The sequence below is a fragment of the Esox lucius genome, chromosome 1 (genome assembly GCF_011004845.1).
Source record: "Esox lucius isolate fEsoLuc1 chromosome 1, fEsoLuc1.pri, whole genome shotgun sequence".
In the NCBI taxonomy this organism is placed as follows: domain Eukaryota; kingdom Metazoa; phylum Chordata; class Actinopteri; order Esociformes; family Esocidae; genus Esox; species Esox lucius.
The window spans coordinates 34,161,263-34,186,537 of record NC_047569.1 but is presented as its reverse complement, the minus strand read 5'-3'; the positions used below and the strand labels follow the sequence as shown (position 1 = coordinate 34,186,537).

Below are 25,275 nucleotides of genomic sequence, written 5' to 3'. Positions count from 1 at the left end.
TATCATTTGTTTTTCTAGACGTCTTGGCTGCACAAAATGTAAGACGCCAATTTTATGCTATCAGTAAGAACCTAAGCCCCTCAGGCTTGTCATGTCAGCACTTTTTGTAAAACTCACATTGCTTCCACAAGACAAGCCGCATTATGAAGAAGAGGTCACTTACAAAGAGACAAACAGAAGTGGCACTGTCATGTCACTTCTCCTTTTCTGTTTCAGAAAGTGACCTGGGGCTCCTCAATCAATAGTGCACAGGTTGTGGACGGTGTGTTTATTGTCACTTTTCGGTGTCAAATTCTGTAAGGGTGTGAGTAGGCTAACCTAACAGCAAGTCCTGAGTATGAGGATTTATGGCTAGACCTTTGAATGGAAAACACAGTAGGATCTGACTGTAATGTTTTAGCTTTAGAGTGCCACCAAGTATCCACAGTGTTACCTGTGTCTCACCAATTGTGCCTTGAGGCAGGATCCAACAACCAACTTCACGAATGACACTTGGAAACATTGTTTGCTACTGCAACAACTGGTACAGTATCAAGTGTAGCGTTTGTACTGTATGAATTTCCCTCCTATTTTAAAACAGTTGGTCATGTTTTACAATTAATATCCATGTGTTGTCATCTTTTTATGGCAGGAATATGCAGTCGTGGTTTGTATCTTATATGGCAGCCTATTTTTGGTTAAAGTAATACTTTTCACCCAAGCCGATTGGGTTCGGATTAAGAGTAGTGTGCTGTATTCTAGGGAACTGGGGTCCGGTGCACAGTGGGATGTTGGTGAGGGAGCCGTAATGAGGGGGTTTGGCTTCGTCCCCGTCTCCAATCTTGAATTTAGCCAGGGAGTGGAAGAGTGCAATAGAGCAGAGAGGCAATCTTCACTTCCTTTTTTTGGTTCAGTGAATTTGCCATTACTGTCTGTGTGTGTGTGTGTCTGTGTGTGCGCGTGCACACATCTAGCCTTCTGATAGGTCTGGGGGAGTCCCTTTGATACAGGCTTATCTGCTCTAGGACAGGACTCATATATACCCGGGTTGGAAGCTTTGCAATGAGGACACAGTGGAGAGGGGTACAGCCTACTGCTACCCCCTCTGACTGACATTAGCAAGGCTGCTGCTCAGCCAGCCTCCCCAGTCTCAGCTGGTTACACAGAGATAAATAGATAGCTTACTTGCTTCTTTTCTCTGAGTTTTTTCTCTTTCTGTCTCTGGTCTGTCTCTGGCTATCTCCCCTCTGTGACAGTGTGATCTTTGAGACCCTCTTATTTCACTGATAAGAACAGCTTGGAGCTCACAAAAGCAGCTGCAACGGACGCTGCTGTGTGTCTGGGAAGTGGACTGAGACTTAAATTGCAGCACTGATTCACATCACAAGAACAATGCTGTTCAGTTTGCCCATTTTGCCCAATGCCCATGTTACTATGCAAGTCAAGACCTGGTAGGTTATTTTGAAAGCTTGGCCAGTTCATGACCAATTGAAAGTTGACTAGATCAGCATCAGGTTTGTGGATTAGAACTGTGTTTTTAGGGATTGAATTAGATTGAGTTTGAATAAACCCGCTTTCAGAATGGGTAGGTGTCACAATCTGCTCTATTACTGGACATTGTGCTCTACAAGCCTTTGTCAAACGCGCCATGAAAATGGCGGCCGGAGTAGGGGTGAGCAGATCTGTAGAAATAACAGATCTGTAACCTGGCTTTCAAACTCAAAGTGGCTGATCATAAAGGAGACACAGTTTCTAATTTTCTAAATATCCCCATCTTCCCTGTATTTACTGGATGAGGTTAGTCTGCTTCTTCACTGGACGCTGCAGGGTGATCTGTCACTTAATGTTTGCTAACACACCTACGTTCACGGGTGTTTATAGTGTTGATTAGGTGTTTATGTTTGTCCACTATTGTGTCTCCACTGCATGCTCTCCGTTGCAGAAATGATTTCGCTGTTACCTAATGGTATGGCTTAGTTGCGGACAGGCGTTGGATAGTGCAAACAAACACACAGCTGTGATGAGAGCCTCAGACCGATTCACATGCAAATAAATGTTACCAGTCCTGCATCAACATCTGACATACAGCCAAAGACAGGACTCATAAAAAGACCTCGCTCTGTGTTGCTGAAGGGACCGGTCTCTGTGTCGCTGAAGGGACCGGTCTCTGTGTCGCTGAAGGGACCGGTCTCTGTGTCGCTGGAGGGACCGGTCTCTGTGTCGCTGAAGGGACCGGTCTCTGTGTCGCTGAAGGGACCGGTCTCTGTTTGCACAAATAACTGTGTGTGTCCTGTATTACTGACCAACAGGAAGCTGTAAGCTTGTGAGGAGTGTGTTTATTCCCCACGCTGTGTTGAAGTCCTTAAAATAGACTCACTTAGCAAACCCTGAGAGTCTCAATCTCAGCACTGCTCTTTCACTCGCTCTCCCACTTCTTCTCCAAGAGCCTCTTCTCACTCTCAAATCCCTTCTGTCCCTGGTCCTGACTGGCCTTGATACTCACACAGCCCTCCACTGCTGACAGCCAGAGATGGCGTGTTTTGCATTCAGGTTAACAGTGTTGGTGTGATTATGTGGCTCCGTCGTCATTCCCATCTATCTGCCAAATGCTTTTCAATGGTTATATTCATGGTCCCTTTTCACAGGCTTTTATTTGGCATTTTAGTCATTTATCAAAATCTCTCAGGAGGCTGACTCATCCCCCTCCCTCCCACCCACCCTCCCTCCAGGTGGTGAGACTGTGCCAGAACCCCAAGCTGGCCCTGAAGAACAGCCCGCCTTACATCCTGGACCTGCTGCCAGACACCTATCAACACCTCCGCACCATCCTGTCCCGCTATGAGGGCAAGATGGAGACGCTCGGCGACAATGAGTACTTCCGCGTCTTCATGGAGAACCTGACCAAGAAGACCAAGCAGACCGTCAGCCTGTTCAAGGAGGGCAAGGAACGCATGTACGAGGAGAACTCGCAACCCAGGTAAAAGCACATAGAGGGGGTGGAAAAAACTGATTTATATACACATGTATGTTTATAGTTTCGGAAATGGAAGGTGGACATTGAGCTCATTGTTGAAGAAATGTAGGTACTTCTACATTAATAGGGCATTGCTTGATCTGACAATTGCCATTTCCTAGTGAAACAAGACATGATGAAAAGTTATTCTGTTTTTGTAAAACCGGCAAAGGCTTAGGACGACACAGTGGTCTGTGAAGGCTTGGAATGTATTCACCTGCTGTAGCTGGTGGAGGAAGGGCTATTTCTGAGCTCAACCCTTCCCAGGCAATGCACTAAGTTGTATGGTGTTTGAATGGTTCTTCACCTACCTTAAAATGGAGCAGTGTTGCTTTGCTCTGAGAAAAAGTAAAAGAGAAGGGTGTTGTGGTTTGCACATGTCAACATCTGTGGTCAGGATGACTATGGTTTGTGTCTGCCTGTCTGTAAATGAGCTGACAGACTTTGTCGTTGGTAATGCCCAGAATGGAAGGTTATAAGAAGCTAAAGAAACTGCAAAAACACAGGGCACCTTTATGTTTAGATGATTTGGAAGGTGCCCCTTCTGTTTAAGCATTCCTTTTATTTTGCTTGCTTGACAACTGAACTGTAAATCCTTCTGTTGTATTTGATAATTGTAAGAGTTGTTTTTATTTTTTATGGTTTCTTTTTCAGGGAAGTAGAGGAAGATGAGTGGAAAGTGTTTCTTTCTCAGTTCTGGTTACTCAATTATAAATGTTATGCTTTTTTAACGTACACTGCATATGTCCATTTGCAATGCTTTTCGTTGTAGTTGTTTAGGTGAATATAAGAGTGGTGTTTGCAATCTCATCAGCATTGGATTTTCGCTAACCGATCAGTTCCAAAGCCAATGATGCATTTGGTCGGGTTTTGGACCAGCCTAGCAGTATCTGTAACCACCGGTATGGTTCGGTAGCAGTGGGGGTGGGTATGCTCCATTGAATTTTACCAAATATCTTCCAAACGGCCCATACGACATCTTGGTCTTTCAGGAAGGCCAACCTCAGCTATAATGCTCACATAGTGCAGCAAAGTGAAATTTTTTATTCTGTCTTTAAGTTGACCCAGAATGCATCATGGGTGCTCATCATGGCAGCTTGCATCACCTTCTGATGAGTTTAGTCAGTAGCCGAATCTCGTGTGGACTTTGGGAATTATGTTAAATGAGTATTGTCAAATAATGTTAAGTTGACAAGGAAGAGAGACTGATGGTAAGGGATGACATTATTGCAATACATAAAAAACATGTTTGTAGCATCCCATAGAAAAATTACTTTTTGTGAGAATTGGAGGTTTGGAGATAGTGTCAAGAGGCTGATTACAGTATGATGCTTAGGATATGGTGATGAGTTGTTCTGTGTGTTGCCTGTATGCTAAAGATAAAAGTAGAAACAACTAATTTGTCATTGGAAATAAAAAGTATGTAAATAAGTGCAGACACAAAATACCTTATCTCAATGAAATGTGTGGAAATTAATGTATACATGACACCAAAAGTAAATAATTGTTTTGGCCATAAAAAAAAATGCTTGGCGGGTGGATTTTTTCATCTACCAGTCCCCTTGGCAGGTGAGCCAAAAAGTTAATTTTGGACACTGTATGCCATTATTGGGACCGATTGGGACAAACTAACTTGTCATAAAATTTGTTTCAACATTGGATAATTTTGTCATGCATTAATGTCATGCCAAGTTTGAATACTTAGCTAGGCACCACTAAGCGTTGTGTTAAACTGACTAACCTTTCTTATTAAGTTTACTTCCACCACAAATAGCATCAAAGAACTGTTACGGCTTTTGCCACTGGCTGTTTTAATATCTTATTAGCCTAAAATAGGCCTAGTAGTGTCTTACGACTTGGAAAAGTCATAAGAATTGAGCAATAGCTAGCGAGACTGAAGACAAACTTTACACTGACAAAGCTATTTCATTTCATGGCATTACGTTTGTTTTTCTTTCATTCGTGAAACTATCAATACAAGTAACAATAACTGACTTTTTCGTCCAGTGAAAAGATAAGAATCGTGGAAACACCAGAAACCCGTCCACAACATGTTTGTAGGGGACACAACTTTTGTTTTTTTACTGAAAGAAATCCTGCCTAGTGCAGCTTTGAGTACTTTGTATTTGTACTCTGTATCGGCTAGTACCCAAATATAAGTACTCATACTCTGTCTGAAAAAGAGGTCTGTTTCTGTCAGCCGCATTCCTGATTTTGTTTGTGTGGTATACTTGACTCTTATACTGTATTATATGAATATAGAATACAGTATAAGAATCAAATATTCTAATTCAGACATCCTAATGTACTGAACTATGCTTATCTGAACGGGTTTTTGATGTACTGGACGGTGCTTTGATGTACTGGACGGTGCTTTACTGAATGGTGCTTTACTGAATGGTGCTTTACTGAATGGTGCTTTACTGAATGGTGCTTTACTGAATGGTGCTTTGATGTACTGAACGGTGCTTTGATGTACTGAACGGTGCTTTGATGTACTGAACGGTGCTTTGATGTACTGAACGGTGCTTTGATGTACTGAACGGTGCTTTACTGAACGGTGCTTTGATGTACTAAACGATGCTTTGATGTACTGAACGGTGCTATATTGAACGGTGCTTTGATGTACTGGACAGTGCTTTATTGAACGGTGCTTTGATGTACTGAACAGTGCTGTACTGTATGGTGCTTTAATATATTGAAGGGTATATATACCGGGGTTGACCAGAATTCGCTACCTGTGTGTTATGTGCATTTTGAAACACAACTCTGGCTCTGTTGATCATGACATGTTTTGTGGTGGCAAAAATGTTTGAGAGATGTCAATACGCATATGTTTGGACAGTCTTCGTTTTTAAAATGCAGACCCTTGTAAACTAATGTAACCTTATTGTCCTGAACTACGATATACTGTATTATGCTCCACTTATCTGTACTGTATTGAATTACGCTGCACTGAACATTACTGTACTCTACTAGGGTCTAGTTTGATGTCCGAACATGTGAAAGTTTGCTTATGGCCCCTTAAAATTCCTGCTCTGTGATGCTCTGACCTGCCCCAAATCATACAGTAAAACATTTGAAGAGTTGAGGATTGATCTTCAAGTGCCTACCTTATTGGCCCTACTCCAAGCCTCTCCCCGCCCAACATTTCTGAAAATCAACAAGCAGAACAAAGAGTATTTCTCTCACGCACGCACGCATACACACACACACACACTTTAAAAACAGGCACATTTTTTTAAAGTACCATTTTTCCAGGCATTTTTTCATTTATTTTGTACAAAAAAAGAGTGGAAGGATAGTGTAGCTTTTACCGAAAGACTGGTCGGATTACCGCAGAGGCACTGCAGTGGCTTAGACCACTGGACTCCTGGGCCACAGCACTTTATTTAGATATTGCCCTGCCTCCAATGTAAATATTGGAGCCTTACGGCCATGGTTTACCGTAACCAGCGTTAGCAGCTGTACCTGTGCCCGACCGGAATAAGAACCTGGGTCTCCGTGACTGCGATGCGGTGTTGCAGATGCAGACCAGCATGTCCCTCAGGAACAGTTTTTTCGGGTTCTGATTCGCCACTCTGAGGGGAAATGAGAGTGTGAGAAGCTGTGCAACAGCTCTCACACAAGCATAGACTTCTAGAGGAAGCGGTAAGAAGGGCCTAAAACGTGTGTCCCTGAGTTCTACATATTGAGGTGAGATATCAGATAACTGATTGATCTGGTAACGGTAGCTCTCACAGCTTGTATTGATGTTCGCTGAGCTAATTAACTGACTACCCCTCACAGAGAGCCTGCGAGCTAATACATTTTGCCTTGAACATCTAGATTTTGAAGATGGATTATATCCAGAAATGACAAGAACACGCTTATAAGAGCTATGCAAGTTGTTTTATTAGAATTTGACCTTCAGTTCTGTTCTCCATTCAAATGAGGGGAATAAGGTTAATGGTAAACTGTCACAAGGAAATACAATATGTGATTGGTCAGTGGGCTTGCCAAAAAATGTACTGAGTAAATGTTATGGTCTATGTTTTTGCTAACTAACAGTATTTTACTTTGAAAACAGGATTACTGTGCCTTCCCTGTAGTGTGATTGGTCAGAGTAGCGATGGCTGTCGATGGACGTCCTTTTACATGGCTTCTGTATTTCATTTTTTGTTCGGACAATGCGTCTCCTTGTGCTGAAACTGAGCGAGTGTGAGGGGAAGCTCCGCTCTCAAGTTAATTCCTCTTCCCCGTAGTTGAATTAGCATTAAGTAATGGGCCCTTTTGAACTGTCTTAACCACTCCTTTGTGAAATTAATTTTCATCATCACTTCATTACAGACTGAGTAGCCCCAGAGTCTGGGCTGGTTGTAATGGATGAAGCTGCCTCACACAGGGACCGGAGACAAAGACTGCTATTGTGCCTGGAGAAGGGCTCCCATGAGTACATAGTTAACCAGTAGAGAGCATCCTGTGTTACCAGCAGCAAATGGATTTCGCTAAGTGACACCGCTACACCACTTCCTCTTTCCCTCTGGACAGGGTGGCGATGGTTAAGAACAGATAGTTACACTATTCAACTGAAACAGCATCATCAGCTAGATGTTATCTGTTCCTATTCATGTTGTGTTACTGGACGAATGGTAGTCAAGATTCATACCAAACCGGGGGTTCCTTCTCAGACCATACGTGCCATGCAGAGAGCGATGGAGAGGGTGGATGTGTCCCTGGGTTGCGGATTTCTCAACAGTATTTCCCATGTGACTGTCACTCCTCATTGTTCCCCACTCTTCCATGTTTAGACTTTAGCGCAGTGCCAATAATTGTTAGCGCAGTGCCAATAATTGTTAGCGCAGTGCCAATAATTGTTAGCGCAGTGCCAATAATTGTTAGCGCAGTGCCAATAATTGTTAGAGCAGTGCCAATAATTGTTAGAGCAGTGCCAATAATTGTTAGAGCAGTGCCAATAATTGTTTCTAGCCTTGCACATAGATCCATACCAGCACCGCCTACTGTTGCTCTAAGAATGGCCTGGGGAGCTACATCGTCGCTCCCTTTACATTCACGTTGAATACCTTTCCACTACAGCCTCCTGCTGTTTGTCTCTGCCCCATATTGCAGCTGATGGGACCCCAGATGAATGTGGATGATTGACCCAGGGCATTCCGTTTATTTCCTTAATATAATTTGAAAACATCACATGGAGTACTGGGAATTGAATGGAAGCAAAAGACAATGATACCCAGACTGACAGAAGCACACTCCCCAATGACTATGTAAATTCACTTTTGAGCAGATTGCAATACTGTGCTTTACAAAAGTCAAGGGTTGTGTAAGCTATATTGATGGAAAGCTTTTTTCATAGGCTAGTAAAAAGTCCTTAGATGAATTTAGGTAATTTGAATAGGTTAAACCCAATGCAGACTTGACCCCCTACCAGCCAACAAACTGAAACTGCAGAATTCATATTCCTACCGGGCTTATTGCTGTCATTTCTGAATCTAACCTTACTATGTATGCAAAGTATTTTTTACTTAACTGCAATGTATGAGAGAGGTTTTCATATGGATATCGAATTATACATTGCACTTATATTACAATTTATATATATAGCCGAAGATGCATATTTCAATTAGCAAATGGCGTGCGCTAATCAATCAATTAAGCAAATTTATTTCTAAAGCACTTTTTACCTCAGTAGTTGTCACCAAGTGTTTTTACGAAACACCCAGCCTGAAACCCCAAGGAGCAAGCAGCAGCTGTGTTGGCTGGGAAATCCCCCTAAGAGCTTATGATTGTCAATGTGCATTGCGCTGGTCTTGTAGTCTTATACATTCTGATTTGGGTGACTAACTCTTCCTGGTGACCTACAGTGGACGAGCCGTCCACGCCACTGCCTCCAGGGCACATCTACTGCTGCAACACGGGTTAGCATTTGACCAACTGCTCTTCCTGCCGAAACAATGTCATGTAAAGTACGTGTGTACGTGTTGTTGTTGTAATGTGTCCACGCACATAGTCTAAATTATATAGTTTAAAATGTTTTAAGTTAAAAAAAGGCTATGTGCACAAAATGTGATGAGGACGAGGCTTAGCTTGAAATGTACTTTTTGCTTATTGTCTTAGCTTATTATGAAATACACTGTCGTAGCGCCGTGCCTGATCCCTCAAATGATGATTTACAATGGAATGGTTTTACTATTTTCTAATTCCTAATTATGTATAATGTTTGTATGAATTATGTTTAATGTGACGCTTAGAGCGGCCTCTTCGGGTAGCCTTTAAATGATAATTTAAACAAATCACTACAAATTAGCTAAAATTTTTGTTCGTTCTTGAATATGATATTGACGCCTCATCTTGGGAATAAAAGCTGATACCAATATTTCTGTGTTGGCCAATGTCAGCCGATACTGTACTAGAACTATATTCGATCATGCTCAATTTGTCCTTTACAGTGTTTGTACCAAAAAAACCACTATATTTGCTAAAGGGCACTTAGGCCACCAATTTGAGGGACACATTTAACTATGTTATGACCTAAGGAGGCATGCCTGCTGGTGTTCTGGTAAAACAATAGTTTCCTCTCTCAGACGCGGGCCATATTGGCTTTGACTATCTCCCATCTTATCTGCTAGCCAAGGTCTACGGTAATGGATCTGTTGCAGGGAAATGCACTGTGGGATAACCATGATGTCACGCAGAAGGATGTGTGTATTTCTGGTGTGCATGCAGTAACAAGGATATAGCCTGCATTTGCATGCGCTCAGTTGAGCCTTTTTACTACAATGTGTTGCGTGAAAGGTATCGAAGAATACTGAAGACAATCAGATGATGGTGTAGAATGAACTGTCATTCTCAAGTCGCCGTCTTCTGATGTAGCGCGTGCCACTTTATCAAAGAAGCACCTACTCCTTTTTTTTGGGGATTAGTCTTATTTCATGTGGCTGATCAAACATGCTCAAAAAGTCTGCAGAAGCAGGTGAATTTGGTTCACTAAGGCACAAAATGTTTACAAGCAATACAGATTAGACTAAAGCGTCTCAATTTGGAAATAGCAGCTGCGATTCAATTTTTGTGTAACACTTGTTTTCCCCCCGATAGCTATCCTGAGCGCGCACGCACACATGGGCACTGATAGATTGATGCATGAAGAAACATTGGGCAATAAACAATTCCCTATTGGCCTGTGGACACAGAAGACAGTTTTATTTTCTTGTCCCAAAGTAGCCTACTTAACAGTGGATAACGCTAGGCCATTTGGAGAGCTCGTAGTCCCAGTAAGATAATGCTCACATCCGTTGCTTTTTATAACACACATTTGCTCGACACATCCAATAGCACTTTTCTAGAAGACATTCTCAGTGGTGAGGCGGGGACTCATGTCTTTATCAGGGTGGATGACAGAGCAATTAGGCCTCAACGGGTGTGTGTGTGTGTGTGTGTGTGTGTGTGTGTGTGTGTGTACGCACGCATATATGTGCCTCCGTGTCTGCTGTCACTGCTGTTTCCTGAATGAGATCCGGTGCAAAGACTGTTCCGGAGAGTTAAAATTATAATGTGATGACTGTGATGAAAGGGGAACCCAGAATTTCCATCTAGTGGCCACGGTGCATGTCCCTCCTTTTTTTTTTTTCTCTCTGGTATTGTGGCTTGTGTGTGGTGCGTGCTAGAAGACAAACAAGCCACGTATAAAATGGCTACCTATTCCCGATGTCGTTCACTGCATCTAAAATGGCACTCTGTTCCCCGTGTGGGGCACTTCTTTGTTAAAAGTAGTGCACAACACATTTGGGACGCAGTTCCTTCCCTAGCGGTGTTGTTTAGCGCACTCTGAGACGTCACCCACCGATACATTGGCCTTCGCTTAAAGAAAGGATCCCAGGGTGTCACATTTTAAATGTCAGTATCGTGAATGTGGTTCATTTTTAAGCTCAGATAAATTGCAAGTTGTTGTTTTATTTATTTTTATTTTTTGGGAGAGTCTGTGTTGCCAGTCAGACTGCATTGAGAAGTATGCCCGCTGTCAGGTTTAATTTATGTAAATCCACCTGAATTAATGCAAACACACTTCAGCCTAGTGCTTTGCAGTACCCACGCCACTCCCTTGTAGTCCCTCCTGACTGATATATTTACAGTCTACTCCTCATATTAACCGTATGACTATGCAAATTAATTAACCTGGACTGTCGGGAATGCTCCTGAGAAGATAATTGAAAATATCATCGATTATTTAATAACCCTTATAATTACTATGAAATCAGTGATTACGTTGAACGAGATTTCTGTCGAATTGGGGCTAATCTTAAATGTAATGGATTGTCTTGCCGTGAAACAGGAAGAGAAACAAGACTACATCTAACGTAGCCTGATGATAGGTTGGAGCATTCTAATTCCATTTGTAATATCTGACCTATTTCATATTTGAAATCACGAGTCACATCATCAGTCAGGTTCCTCTAGGTTTCTTCCTACTGTAGGTTTGGACCTTACTGACCTCCAGTCAGATGGAACCAACCAGCCCTTTCAGAGTGAGGTTGCATGTATGTGTGGTAGAATACATACAACAGAGACTTGTAAATTCCAGAACCAGGCCGTGACATTATTCTGTACTTTTGGCCATTTGTGATGCAGCCAGAAGTGAAGGGAAACCCATTTGGGTGCAGGTCCATCCCTACAAGACCGTCCCATTCATCTAGTGAATCGTGGCTTTTGCTTTCTTTACGCCGTCCCATATATCACGGCAAACAGGAAATGGGAGCAGAGCAGCCAGCTGCAGGTCAAAGGTCAGACCCACAAGAGCGTATCCAGGGAGAGCTTGATATGTCGTCTGGGCAACGGCGAGGATCTAGGCTTTGCGCTTTGTCATTGAGGTGGCGGGAGAGTGTGGGGTCATGGGTCATGTTTTTTTTTTAACCTTTATTTAACCTGGAAAGGCATATTGAGATTTGAAATCTTTTTCAAGATCATTCTGGCCTTGATAGGCAACAGCAAGTCATTATTTCAGCATTTAAAACAGACATCAAACATATTTAAGTACTCTAATAACAGAAAACAAAATCATAATTCATAAGAAATATTGACCGGTCAAAGCATCAACCTCAGAGTCCTTCATCAATGATTTAAAAACACCATGGGGGACAAGTTCTTCCAATTTCAAACTATTTAGTAAGGTGTCCCAAGCCAACGGGGCAGAGTACATTAAAGCCCCTTTTCCAAATTCATTTTGGGCCTTTGGGACAGTTGGCAGGATAAAGTCCTGCAAATGAAGAGAGTGCAGACCACATCTCTGAAGAATAGAAATACATGACTAAGACTGTAGCAAACCCAGAATGGCTTTGTAAATTAAAGTATTCTAGTGACTCAGTCTGCAGGTGACTGGGGAAGGCCAGCCAAGCACTGCATATAAAGTTCAGTGGTGTGTAAGTGTTTTACAATTTAAAATAAATCTCCGTGCTCCATGGTAAAGGGCTCAATTGATCTCAAACACTAAGTGGAAGCATTCATTCAGAAAATATCGCCATAGTCCAGTATAGGTGTAAATGTTGCTGCCACAAGGCTCCTTTTAGTTTCAAAAGGAAAAACAATCCTCATTCCTCAAATTAAATCTCAACTTCAGCTTCAGTTTTTTTGGCATGTTGTTGAATACACAACCATGTGTTGAATACACAACCATGTGTTGAATACGCACCATTCAAAACAGACAATTCTTCAGATGCAAGCCCATCACATTTAGTGCACTGAGTTCTATCGGACAGATAGTTAGCGAACCATGCAATAGCCTGCTCCGAAAGTTGTGCTTGACAGTCTCTGTCATCAGTATAGCATGAGCAACAAACCTTCATGGCTGCTGTTTTTTTCCTCTGCTTCTTCCTGAAGCCTGATTCTTACATAGATAAGAGATTGTATAAAAACGCTGTTCACTAACAAAGGTTTCACATATTGTTGCCAGGGGTGACAGTTTCAAAATTGGCCAAATGTATTGCCTATGTATCGAAGTTTAACTAGCTTGTGCATAAAACAACAACCTATTTCCTTTACAGGGCCATTTAGCCCTGCTCTAAGTAGTGCCCCATTTGGCCTTATCTTGGCCTTAGATAAAGATACAGGCAAGCTACTTCAGCTACTCCTTCAGACTTAGCCCCCAGTTGACATATCCAAAACACCAGTCTCAATTGTTAAGCTTTCATATTTTTCAAAGAGGTCAGGGGTCGTTCCGTAAGGATAAATTGTGCATTTAAAAGGGTAAATTGCAGGATCAATAATTGAACAATTCCACTGTAAAATTGTCTCATCTTGTTACAACCTATAGATACAACTTTGTAGTTGACAATTTAGAAGTTCCAAACTGTTACCTATTGTTATTTTGGTATGGTTGCATGTTTAGTGCAGTCACAAACAGTCGAAATTGTATGGCGATTTTGACAATAATTGTATAGATTTCTGGCCATATCTTGGCCTTAGATAACGATACAGGCAAGCTACTTTAGCAACTCCTTCAAGACTAGTTTCCAGGTGACATATTCTAAGCAATAGTCTCAACTCCCAAGCTTTCATATTTTACACAGGGGTCAGGGGTCGTTCCATAAGGATGAATTGAATGCTTTGCGGGTTAATTTTCAGGATCTATAACTACAGAATTCCTCCGTAATATTGTCTTATCTGGTTCCAACCTATAGATATTAGTGTGATGTTGCTGGATTTTATACTCCCATATAACAAATTTGTATATTTGTTATATTATCTTGGGTATTGAACAGGTTAAAGGTAAGCTACTTTTGCCATTACTTCCAAATGTTGCCAATTGTTGTTTTTGCTGCATTGCCTGTTTTATCTAGGCAGGGTTATTTATGGTAATGGCCCTATTGGAATGATAAGACATGGTTCTAATAGCAATGAAGGTATGTTTTTAAAATATCTATTAACATCAATTTAGTTTTGTGAATAAGGATGAGGTTAATAGAGTCAATGAGTTTTTATTTAATTGTATTAGAGATTTCTAGTTTTAATGGTTTGTAGTAACAGGGCATCATTACAAATAGACAGGAGAGATATGTAATCTTACAAGGAATAATGTTTGGTCATATGTGTATTTTTTCATATAAAGCTGTAATGGCCCATTGACATGAATGAAAGTCCAGAGTACAAAGAGGCCCTATAAATATTGAAGTAGCCGAGATGCCCTACCGAGTAGCCGAGATGCCCTACCGAGTAGCCGAGATGCCCTACCGAGTAGCCGAGATGCCCTGTTTCGGGTAGCCAGTATGCCGTTACAGATTTCTCTCTCTCTCTCGTTCGCAATGTCCTTAGGTCTGGTGGGGAAGATGAATGGCCATGAATAATGGATGTGTGTTTTCGAGCTGTTATTTTACATGTCCGTTTTTGTTCCATGCTGTTGTACCACTGAAGACTGGTTATGAGTCAAACAAAGGGCATGATGCATGCAAGAGAGGAAGTGGACGTGGGAGAGGGAACTGGAGTCAACGTACTATCCTATTGTGGGAATCTCGTAGGAAGTTGGTGGTGCCTAATCAATGTGGTCAAATCTCCACCTTGCCATGGCTTAGGCCCCTGATGACTAGCTAGTTAGTATATATGTGTGTTGACTTGAGTTTGCCATCTTTGGCTGTTAGGGAGAGAGGGCCAGGCTGGCTGTTACAGAGATCCGCCTGGACTCCAGCCACGCCCTCGCACTAAATGTGCCGTGCACGTGTGTGACTATAACTCCAGTTGATCCTCGCTGGTAGCCACGACTGCCCACTTTGTCAGCCTGGGGTTGCTATGCCAACCGGCTGTGCAGGACCTCCCCTTCCGGAAATGTGGGCGTGTTCCCAGTGGGTGTCGTTTTTCAAGTGTTGCCGGCTTACTTGATGTGCTGTGGTTGAGATGAAGCCCATTGGTGGATTCATTCCAAATGGATCCCAGAATTGTAGAGGGTGGATCCCAGAATTGTAGAGGGTGGATCCCAGAATTGTAGAGGGTGGATCCCAGAATTGAATGAATTCACAGCTTCTCAGTCCGCGTCCCAATCCCAAACCCAGTGCACTTACTAAGATCGCTGACGTTTTGGGCTGTCCAGGACCAACTTCCAACTGTGCCCCACTATGTGGCTTAGCTGAAGAGCCCTGTCCGCTTTAAACATCGTCTCGCTTTAAACATCTCTTAAGTTTCTGTCCTCGGTTCCGTGTGGCCCGTTCCCCACCCTCCTCGGCGCTGGCACTGGGTCGGGCGGAGGGAGGAATCAGGTTGGAGGCAGCTGTGACGACGTTGCTCCCTGGTGCGTGTCAATTCTTTTGGCCCCCGAGAGCCTCACACAATCTCCCACTGTGCCCTCTCATAAATCACACTCTTTCTTTTCCGCCCGCCGCCGCTGCCCCAGGCCCAGCCTGCAGCCTCGCCGTGCATGTGCCCAGCAGCCGTTGGAATCAGAAAAATGTACCGGGGGTGTTGTAGCCTCGACCTCCCCCCGGCCTGACCTCCACCCGTGGAGTTCTGGTCCCTCTGCTTCTCTCCCTCTCTTCGTCTGTCTTTCGTTTTACTCTCTGTGTGATGGCAGCTAACAACAGCCCCCCCCCCCATTTACAGTCACACACACACACACACACACACACACTCTCACACTCATTTAGGAATAGTACCAACCCTATAGTGCTCTGTGTGTATTTGTAGAATTACATTTGTGGGAACCAGAATGACCAGAGGTCCTCACAAACGTAGTAGCCCATGGCCAGACAGGGAGGGTGGGGGCCTTTCGCTGCTCCCCAGTTAGAAAAGGGGCTATTTTAGGCTTGGAGTTAGAATTTGGTTTAAGGGTTAGTCGGTCAGGATGCAATTAGGTTTATAATTAGGGTTTGAACTAGGCTTTGGGGTTGACACCTGGGCTTCTGTTTTCACTGTTAACTATGCAGTGTTTAAGGATTTAGGGCAACAACCTGAAAGCGATCAAGAGTTACTGTGTTGCTCAGAGGCCGAACAACAGGGGCCGTTGTTAGAACGTTATTAGAACCAGTGACCTTTTGTATACTGGCTTTAATACTGTCTCCTGGTCGCTAGGCTACCCTCCACCCCAAAGGGTTAGCTTTAAGTTCATTTTTAGTGCGGGGGGGAAGGGTAGGGTTCAAGGAGGACTGGAGTGTGAAAAGGGTTCTGTCTGTCTGTCTCTCACTCCCTCTTGCTCTTTCTGTGTTTACTGTTTACTATAACGGGTTTCATTTAGTTTTTTTTTTATATTAAACAGCAGAAAGTGAAAGGTGCTTTTGAATTTTCTTTTTGGTCACAATAAAATGTCATTTTTTTAGTAGGAGGCATTAGATTGACAAAAGTGGCTTTTGAATGCCAGAATTAAGCTGGATTTGTAATGTTTGCTGGATTTGTAATGAAGGATCTCCCCATGTTTGAGGGGAATTGGGGTTACGGGGTAGCTGTATGTTGTGTGGTGGAGGGCCAACTGTCGTTTTTAGTTGAATGTGGGTTGTTTTATTTTCTGCTGGTTTAATGAATTGATTGCTGGTTTAATGAATTGATTGCTGGTTTAATGAATTGATTGCTGGTTTAATGAATTGATTGCTGGTTTAATGAATTGATTGCTGGTTTAATGAATTGATTGCTGGTTTAATGAATTGATTGCTGGTTTAATGAATTGATTGCTGGTTTAATGAATTGATTGCTGGTTTAATGAATTGATTGCTGGTTTAATTGCCCTGTGTGCCACTCTGTGTCTGTGGATTGAGAATGTTGGTTTAAAATAAAAGTTTTGGAAAAACTCTAACTATCTCTTTCTCTCTCTCTCTCTCTTTCCTCCCCTCCTCCCCCAAACTCCATCTGTCCCTGGTGTAGACGGAACCTGACCAAGCTGTCACTGATCTTCAGTCACATGCTGGCCGAACTCAAAGCCATTTTCCCCAATGGCCTGTTCCAGGGCGACAACTTCCGGATCACCAAGGCCGACGCTGCGGAGTTCTGGAGACGATCGTTTGGCGACAAGTGAGTCCTCTGCCCTGAAAAAAAAAAAAAAAAAAGGGTTACACTGGTCATACTGAAAGTATTTACAGCTGGGTGCTGAACTTGGATATATTTATTTAGCCTTCATAACGGAAACCGAAAGATGAACATCACATGTTAGAAATTGGCCTTCCAGGCTTTGTGATGCAGCCTAGGTAAGCAGCTAAAAAGTAGTTGAATTAGTAGCTTTTTATGTAGATAATCTTACTGATCCAGTTTCCGAAAATGTCTCAAGGCCATGGAAAGTACCTTCCAAATGAGGATGCAGAGGTCTGTCGGCCGACTGCAAGTTGTTCAGGAACAAGAGCTTTAGCTTCAACTCCCTAGTTTTCCACTGTAACAGGAGCTTTGTTGCTTGTCTGAGTCGTTGGCTCACTGTTGTCCTGGTGTGTTTTCAGGACTATAGTTCCTTGGAAGGTGTTCCGCCAGGCGCTGCATGAGTTTCATCCAATCAGCTCGGGTCTGGAGGCCATGGCCCTTAAATCCACCATCGACCTCACCTGCAACGACTACATCTCCGTCTTTGAGTTTGACATCTTCACCCGGCTCTTCCAGGTACAGATGCGCGCGCACACACAGACAGACACACACACAGGCACCCACAAACCACACTCCAGCTTCTAAAACTGCAGATGCTGAAAATGTGGGTGGAACGATGTAATTCCGACAGTAAATTGATTTTATGAAGCCCTTTTTACATCCACAGCTCTCACCGTGCCCTCACAGACACCACACAGCTCTAAACCCCAAAGAGCAAGCAACAACAAGAATTGATGCCCAGTGGCTTGGAAACACTCCCCAGCAGGGGCGAAACCCAGGAAGACATCTATGAACTTTACAATTGAATTAAAGTAACAAATCTACTGAATGTATTTAACATTTCATTGACGTAAGTCACAACCTGAATGTTTTCCGAGGCGTTGTAGAGGACCACACGTTACATGGTCGTGATTCCAATGACAACAGCCTTCTGGTTAGATGAAGGCATTCCAAATACTCCAGCCAACATGGCTGAATGCTCTCTGGATTCTTTTCATAATACTGGAGCTTTGCAAACTCTGGCTACAACCTTCAAACACGGATGAAAAACCAGCCTCATGCTAGTTGTCCACTTGATTTTTTTTTATAATGTGGGTTAGTCGATGTAGTTATGTTTTCAAAGAATTGTGATTTTGAGAGCAGAATACTAAAAGCCCAGTGAAGACAACCTTTTTCAAAAAAAAATTTTGTAAAGAGCCAAACCTAGTTGTTTCAGGTTAAAGGGGAAAAGTTAAAACTTCTTTGGCTATGTGCTGTACCCACAGGTTTCTAATGACTCGTTTGGCCATGCTAGACTGTTGTTTGGCCATGTGTGTTTCCGTGTGGTATTGGCTGGTTGTTGCCTGCCCCTGCTAATAGTGTGTGTTTTGGTTGGAGTGGCTCTGTCCCTACTGTCTCCAGGCTGAGGAGTTGCCTCTTACTGCCCCTTGTTGTTGATACAATGCAGTCTTCAACTCTGTTAAAGACTCTGTGCACTTAACATGGAGTCGGGATAAAATTAGAAAGTGCCTAGGAGAGGACAGGAAACGCTTTGGACGCTTATTTAGTGAACTTGTGGAATCTTCCCCTTTGGCTTTTTTATGGGCGGGGGCTAATTGTATCAAGTAATTAGTCTAACATACGGACAACAGTGTGTGGTTACTGGGGCCATTTTATCCCTGCTGGACATCTGCGAAACATTTGAACCGAACAAAGCTGAAATCAGTGTATGTTTTGTTCTGTTTTAGTTGTTTTCCATTTTAATCAGAATGTATCTAATATATAGTTTATGGAAAGCGGTTTAGACAGAAATTAAGCCTACTCCCTGGCTCATGCCGCTGCTTAGTTGTGATTCTGCCATCTCTGAGCCGTAACAGGTGAAGTTCCTTTTAAGTCATTGTCGGTCTTACAGGGGACCCTGATGCGCAAAGCACCAGCTTGTGTCATTAGGGCAAACACAACGAGAAACACATGCAACATCCTTTTCCACAGAAAGCGGAAATTTGTCAGAATGGTTTTATTTCCATGAACAGGGCGTGATGCCGACCGATACTCGCCGCCGCTACTGAGTTCCGAAGACGACGTCTTGCTCAGTGCGTAGTGGGGGGGGGGGGCAAGCAGTGACTTAGGGTGTCCGGTTCCTTCGGGCTCCGCTAACAGAACCAGGGGGAAAAATGTGACACCTCGCGCTGGTGCAGGAAACCGTTCTACCATCACCAGCAATAACCCTGGGTCAGTGGAGAGCGTCGTGTTAGCTACCGGGTAAACTACGAGGTCAGTTTAAAGGCCTTCCAGGTCAGAGGTCGGCAAAGCGCTGCACGTGCTTCTGTTTCATCTTGCGGTTCATGACACTGACTCGTTGCTAGTGTGACATGTCATGTACATGTTATTTAAATTATGTTGCGTTTCACGACAATTTGTCATTTAAGTAGACTCTAAATGGGGTAAATCACTGTGCTGTAACCAAACCTACAGCCCCAGTGTACTCACTCTGCATTGACTTAGAGCTGTTTGATTCATTAAAAAACATTGATTCTCTTGCATAACAGCTGGATCTGGTGCCGGGTGCATACGTTAAATGAGCGTTATAATTGGAGCTATAATTCAGTTCTTATTTAGATGCGTTTTGGCAGACCCCCCCACCCCACCCCCCACTACTGTATGTCATGGAAGGACTGTATATTATATACTGTATAAACCTGAAAAGCATGTCTTGTTTCTGGAAAGTTTAAAGACCTCTTTCTAGAATTTATTTTGGATTCGGTTTCTGCTGTTTTTTTATTTTAAAGTTGACTGTCAATGTTCCATTTTATGAGTGCAAAGTTAATATATATTTTATCCCACAACCACAGCCTGTTTGCTTAGCTTAGTATAATGTTCTTCTCTGTAACCTGTTTTTAAATGACATCTATAAAAAGTAGTCAGTTGTATATTAGTAATAAATCAAAATAATAATACATTTCTAGATTCAGTTCCTCCTTCAGTTTCACAACAGAGAACAATATTGAATTGATATTGTTGGATTTCCTGCTCATGTTGTTCAGGCTGGATTTTATTTAGTTTGCTGTTGGCCCCTTCTAAATAACTTGGCCTAATTATTTCTCCATGGTTCTGCCTTTCTCCACATTGCTTTCTATCAGTCCGTGCTCTTGGTAATAAAGTTACTGGTATAGTCTGCCATACTTAATGATGTTTGATGACCATTTAAAAATAAACTAATTCATTATACATTAGAAGTTATTATGCCTGATGGTAAAATTCTAAATAATGACAGCCTGTTGAATGTTATTCAGTCTTGTTTGGCTGTGCACTAGCTTCTGCACGGGAACGAATGTTTACAGAAAAGGTCCCTTCTAGTCATCCGTTTGTCGTGTCATTTTCTAACGGACCTTGTGTTTGTTTACGGACAGGATGTGTTGGTCCGACTGTGTGTTAGTGTCTTGGTTTATGGAAGGCCCGGCTCGAGGCCCGGCTGATGTGATCGTGGGCTGTCCTGTAGCGGGGTCTGCTGCCCAGTGGAGTCGTGCTCCTGCCTGAACACAGGCTCTTTATTCGGGCCTTGAAGCAGCCTACAAATAGCTGCACTGTTTTTGGCGTATCTCTCCCCCCCCCCCCCGTTACATCCAGTTGGTTAAACAACAGTGTCCCAGTATTTTATTTAATTTTTTTACCTGTAGGTGTTTGTGACACACATCCTTATGCTGGCTTTCTTTGTACAATAGCCAAACCGCCAGATATCTTACCAGTTGTTTAAGTCTAATGTAGTAGGTGTGAGAAAATACCTGCCTATGATGTACAATCTTACTGTTGAGCCGTTTGGCCGCTGTGCTATCTGATGCTGATAGTTTGACTGAGCGTGGCAGTAGAGTTGCGAAGGGCTCGTATCAGTGCTGTGACGCACACCTGTCTGTAAGGCTTTAAGCGGGGCCCTGCTAATGTTGTGGCTGAAGCTGTTGTACAACCGATATGGATGTTTTCTGTATATTTGACATAGACTGTGCTAAAATTAAAGTGTGTGAATCTGAATACTTTCACAAGCAGAGCCGCAATTCTGAGAAATGACACTTGAGATCCTTTTAGAAGAGGAAGTGTTGAGATGGCCTTTTTAGTTTGGATACTTAGCCTGGGTTTTTAATCACTTAAAGAGGAAAATAATGCAACACACAATTCACCATTCTGCATACTAGACATTTTCATTTTATTTTACATTGAAGTCACTCTCTTAAGTAGTTATATTTATTTGTACAACACCCTTTCCAAAAAGTTTGGGAGGCCACCTAATATGCAAATAAAACCAGAATGCAGTGGTGTGCAAATCATTTATCCTTCTATATAACTGAAAATAGTGCAAAGACGACATCAAATGTTGAAACTGAGAGATGTTATTGTTTACAGAAAAAAAGACATGCCCCTTTTGGATTTGATGCCAGCAAAGACTTTTCCAAATAGTTGGCACAGGGGCATATTTACCACTGTGTTGCATCACCTCTACTTTTAACAATACTTAGTGTTTGGGAACTGAGGAGACTACAATGGCTGTAGTTTTGAAAGTGAAATGTTTTACCACTCTTGCTTAAAATAGGATTTCAGCCGCTCAACAGTTCGGGGACTCCTTTGTCATTATTTTTGTTTCATAATGACCCAAATGTTTTTCCATGGGCGACAAATCTGGACTGCAGGCAGGCCAGTTAGCACACACTCTCATTATGGAGCAATACTTGCAGAATTTAGTTTTGCATTGTTTTGCTGAAATAAGCAAGGCCTTCCCTGCAAAAGATGTTGCCTAGATGGCAGGATATGTTGCCCCAAAACCTGTATACATTGTTCAGATTTAATTGTGTCTTCACAGATGTGGAGGTCAACCATGCCATGTGCACTAATGCACCCCCATATCATCACAGTGTTTTTGGATGTTGCTTATGTATGGTTTTGTCTTTTAACTTGAATTTGTGGATGCAGCGATGTACAGTGTTCACAGACAGTGTTTTTCGGATGTGTTCCTAAGCCCATGCAGTGATTTCCATTACAGAATCTTGTCTGAGGGCCCAAAGGTCACGGCCATCCAATATTGGCTTTCGGTCTTGTCTCTTGCATCTGAGATTTCTCCGGATTCTCTGAATATATGAATGATATTATGTGCCGTAGATGATGAGATCCCCAAACTCTTTAAAATGTTACGTTGAGAAACGTTATTCTTAAATTGTGTGACTATTTGCCTGCGCAGTCTTTCACAGAGTGGTGAACCCATCCTCACTTCTGGTTGTAGATTTTGTACATGCTTGTTAATTTTTTTAATGCTTTTGGTGATGAAAGGTGTGATAGAAGCTAAATTAATTAATAGTTACCATTTATATTGTTTTTATTATTCTCAATATTTTGTATACACTGTTAATGCATGTTGCTCTTTTATTATGAGGAACGTCAATGGTGATATAAGTTTGAAGTTTCCTTTCCTGACTTTATTTTGTATTAAATTAGTTTTTACTTGAAAGCTCTGATCACAAGGGTCAGGCTTGAATATCTTTTCATCCATTTTAGTACAGTGAGGTCATTGCCCCACTGGACTCATCTGGTTTTAAAGTGGCCTGTAGACATCATGTGATCTTCAACTGCTATGTAGTGGACTAATCTGATTACATAAAGGGGAAGGTAGCGACTTGAGCTTTCTGCTCAGATATACAATTGAAAAACCAAGGCATGGCGCATTGCATAATCCTGTGCTTTTTAAATGACTGTGTCCCTATAGGAATTTGGGCTTGTTTGTATTGCCTTCAGAATTCAGGAAGTTTCTGCTGGGCAATCCAAGGCCACAAATCAGTGTTAAACAGCTTAACGGATCAACCTTGATACTGCTTTGTATGCCTGTTTTGTCTGGTTGTTAAGGCCTATAATTTAACAGAATTTGTCATGGTTTAAAAACCTGGGTTTTTTAAACCATGAATACTTAATGGATTCATGCTGAGGAATGTCAATCATACCATATACCAGAGGTTCCCAAACTAGGGGTTACCTCATATGAAAATGGGTTCGGGGGAGAATGTTTTACAATTGAGTCTCATAGACTCAAATAAAAAAATAATGATTATATAATTTTTCTTCACATGGTTGGGGTTGCGAGAATTCTTCGATATCAAAATCGGGTCGTCGGCCAAATAAGTTTGGGAACCCCTGTCATATACCAACCGTTGTTTATGCAAAAACGAAATGGTTTGCTGTTGTTATTGCTCTGGAAACCAGTTTATGGTGTACTACTGTCAAGACATGGGCTGTGTCCAGGCACTCTGTTTCTCGTTGTGCCTGAGAACATCCTTTAGTGCCATCCTCAGTGTCCCACCAGGGTGAGGTGACACTCTAATTCAAATCAAAGTGCAGGGGCTGGGGGGGTTCTCCGCACGGCGGCTCTGTAGCTTCTAACCAGTGTTACCAAACAGCCATTCCCTGCGGGAAGATCTGACCTAGAGATGGGGTTACATCACTGGAGGACGTAAAGATAGTTTTAACACTCATTCTGGGAGACTTTTGAGATTTGTACATTCGCTCACTATCTGCACATTGCCTGTGTGTTGTACCAGTTGAATCAAAAAGTGACTCACCTGTGTGTTGTGTGTGTGTGTGTGTGTGTGTGTGTGTGTGTGTGTGTGTGTGTGTGTGTGTGTTGTGTGTGCGTGCGCGCAGCCCTGGTCATCTCTGCTGAGGAACTGGAACAGCCTGGCGGTGACTCACCCGGGCTACATGGCTTTCCTCACCTACGACGAGGTCAAGGCCCGGCTGCAGAAGTTCATCCACAAGCCTGGCAGGTCAGTCGGAGAGCCTGACCACAGCTGCAGAAGTAGCCATGGAAACACACACACACACACAGCCACTGACTCCCCTCAGCACCAACACCTTCCGCCAGCGTAGCACAAACGCGTTGTCAAGACCACGTGGGTGTATACCGTACACTTTTCGTTCCTCGTACCGTCTGCTTTCCATAAAACGACTCTCGCGCTCTGCGTCAAGCGGGCTCTTCGTGTTTCGTCCGTCGGTGTCACACCTGAACCCTGACCGCTCTGTCCCTGTCCGTTGCGGATCACTGTTAGCGCTGTGAGTGACTACAGCCTTAGCCGTGAGCTGAGACGCGTTAACTGGCGAACTGAAAGAACCCCCGGCTTGGCTGTCTAATGCACGCCTAGACCGTGACCCAGGAGGCGCCAGTCCACCCTCAAACCCCCTGGCCTCACGTGCACCCTGTGGTACATGGAACAGCGTGGTACCTAGCATCAATAGACGCTTTGTGAGGCCTGGGCTGATGTCAGTGCTCACTCCAGCAGAGGGGCAAGTGTGACACGCATCTCAGCGAGGCTCCTTCACATTTACGTAGTCAGGTCCAGAATTATTGGCATCAGTGGCGTGGCGGGGCGCCGCTGGGCTGGGGTGCAAGCTGCCCCACCCCTGATATTTTGCACTTAGTGAGTTATTCCAAGGCAGAAACCTATATTATGCTTTTCTTGAATTGTATGCCTATTTCCAAAAAGTGAATTTGCTCTAAAATGACAATCTGTTTACATTCAACTTGTTAATTCTTGGCACACGTATTTTTCTGAACTTGGGTTTCCTGCCCCTCAAGGTACTTTTCCTTATTTAATTTTTTGTATGACATTGGAGCATTGGATGGGATCCAAGACCATTTCTCCATACAAAATTTGCTGGGCTTATGGACTGCCCTTTTCAATTCAAACCACAGGTTTTTCATGGGATTTAAGTTGAGAGACAGGATGGCCATTGCAAAATTTTGATTTCTGTGGTCAATTTAAATGTTTCTTCATAAATTTTGAAGTGTGCCTGAGGACATTGTCTTGCTGGAAGATCCACTTGCGGCCAGGTTTAGCGCTTCTGGCAGAACCAGTCAAAAGCTTTTTGGGCTAAAATCTCCTGGTATTCCTGGTAGAATCTGCTGGTATTCCTGGTAGAATCTGCTGGTAGAATTAGTTCTAACCTTGACTTTTACAACGGCCCCATGAAGTAAAACAACTTGAGACCTCTAATTTAGTTCCACCCGTCTTTAGCACCTTGTTCCAGTTCATGTGCCAGTGTTGTTTAGCCGACTTTTACACTGGCACATGGTGCTCACGTTTGTGGGTTGATTTTAACAAACTAGTGTCTGTCAACCCTTGCAATTAGAGGTGGCGTGTAATGGGTTTTGACTGCACACATCTTTATACTTTTCTCCCATTTGGCCCTGTGGGAGTGAAACCCTCAACCCTGCCGTTTTGAGCTCCGTCTCCAACCAGGTTACA

The 25,275-nt window shown here is 42.9% G+C and overlaps 1 protein-coding gene across 3 annotated transcripts in view; it reads left to right on the top strand.

The window, feature by feature from the left end:
• Positions 1 to 25,275, top strand: part of cbl (Cbl proto-oncogene, E3 ubiquitin protein ligase) — a 36,859-nt gene that overhangs the window by 1,529 nt on the left and 10,055 nt on the right. For 2 of the 3 annotated variants that reach the window (XM_013134306.4, XM_013134304.4), the window contains exons 2-5: positions 2,709 to 2,956; positions 16,817 to 16,963; positions 17,380 to 17,536; positions 23,675 to 23,796. In XM_013134306.4, the coding sequence (XP_012989760.2) occupies positions 2,709 to 2,956; positions 16,817 to 16,963; positions 17,380 to 17,536; positions 23,675 to 23,796 (674 nt within the window). Of the gene's footprint in view, positions 1 to 2,708; positions 2,957 to 8,673; positions 8,908 to 16,816; positions 16,964 to 17,379; positions 17,537 to 23,674; positions 23,797 to 25,275 lie in introns of those variants that run through there. The other variant, XM_013134308.3, reaches the window with a different exon arrangement.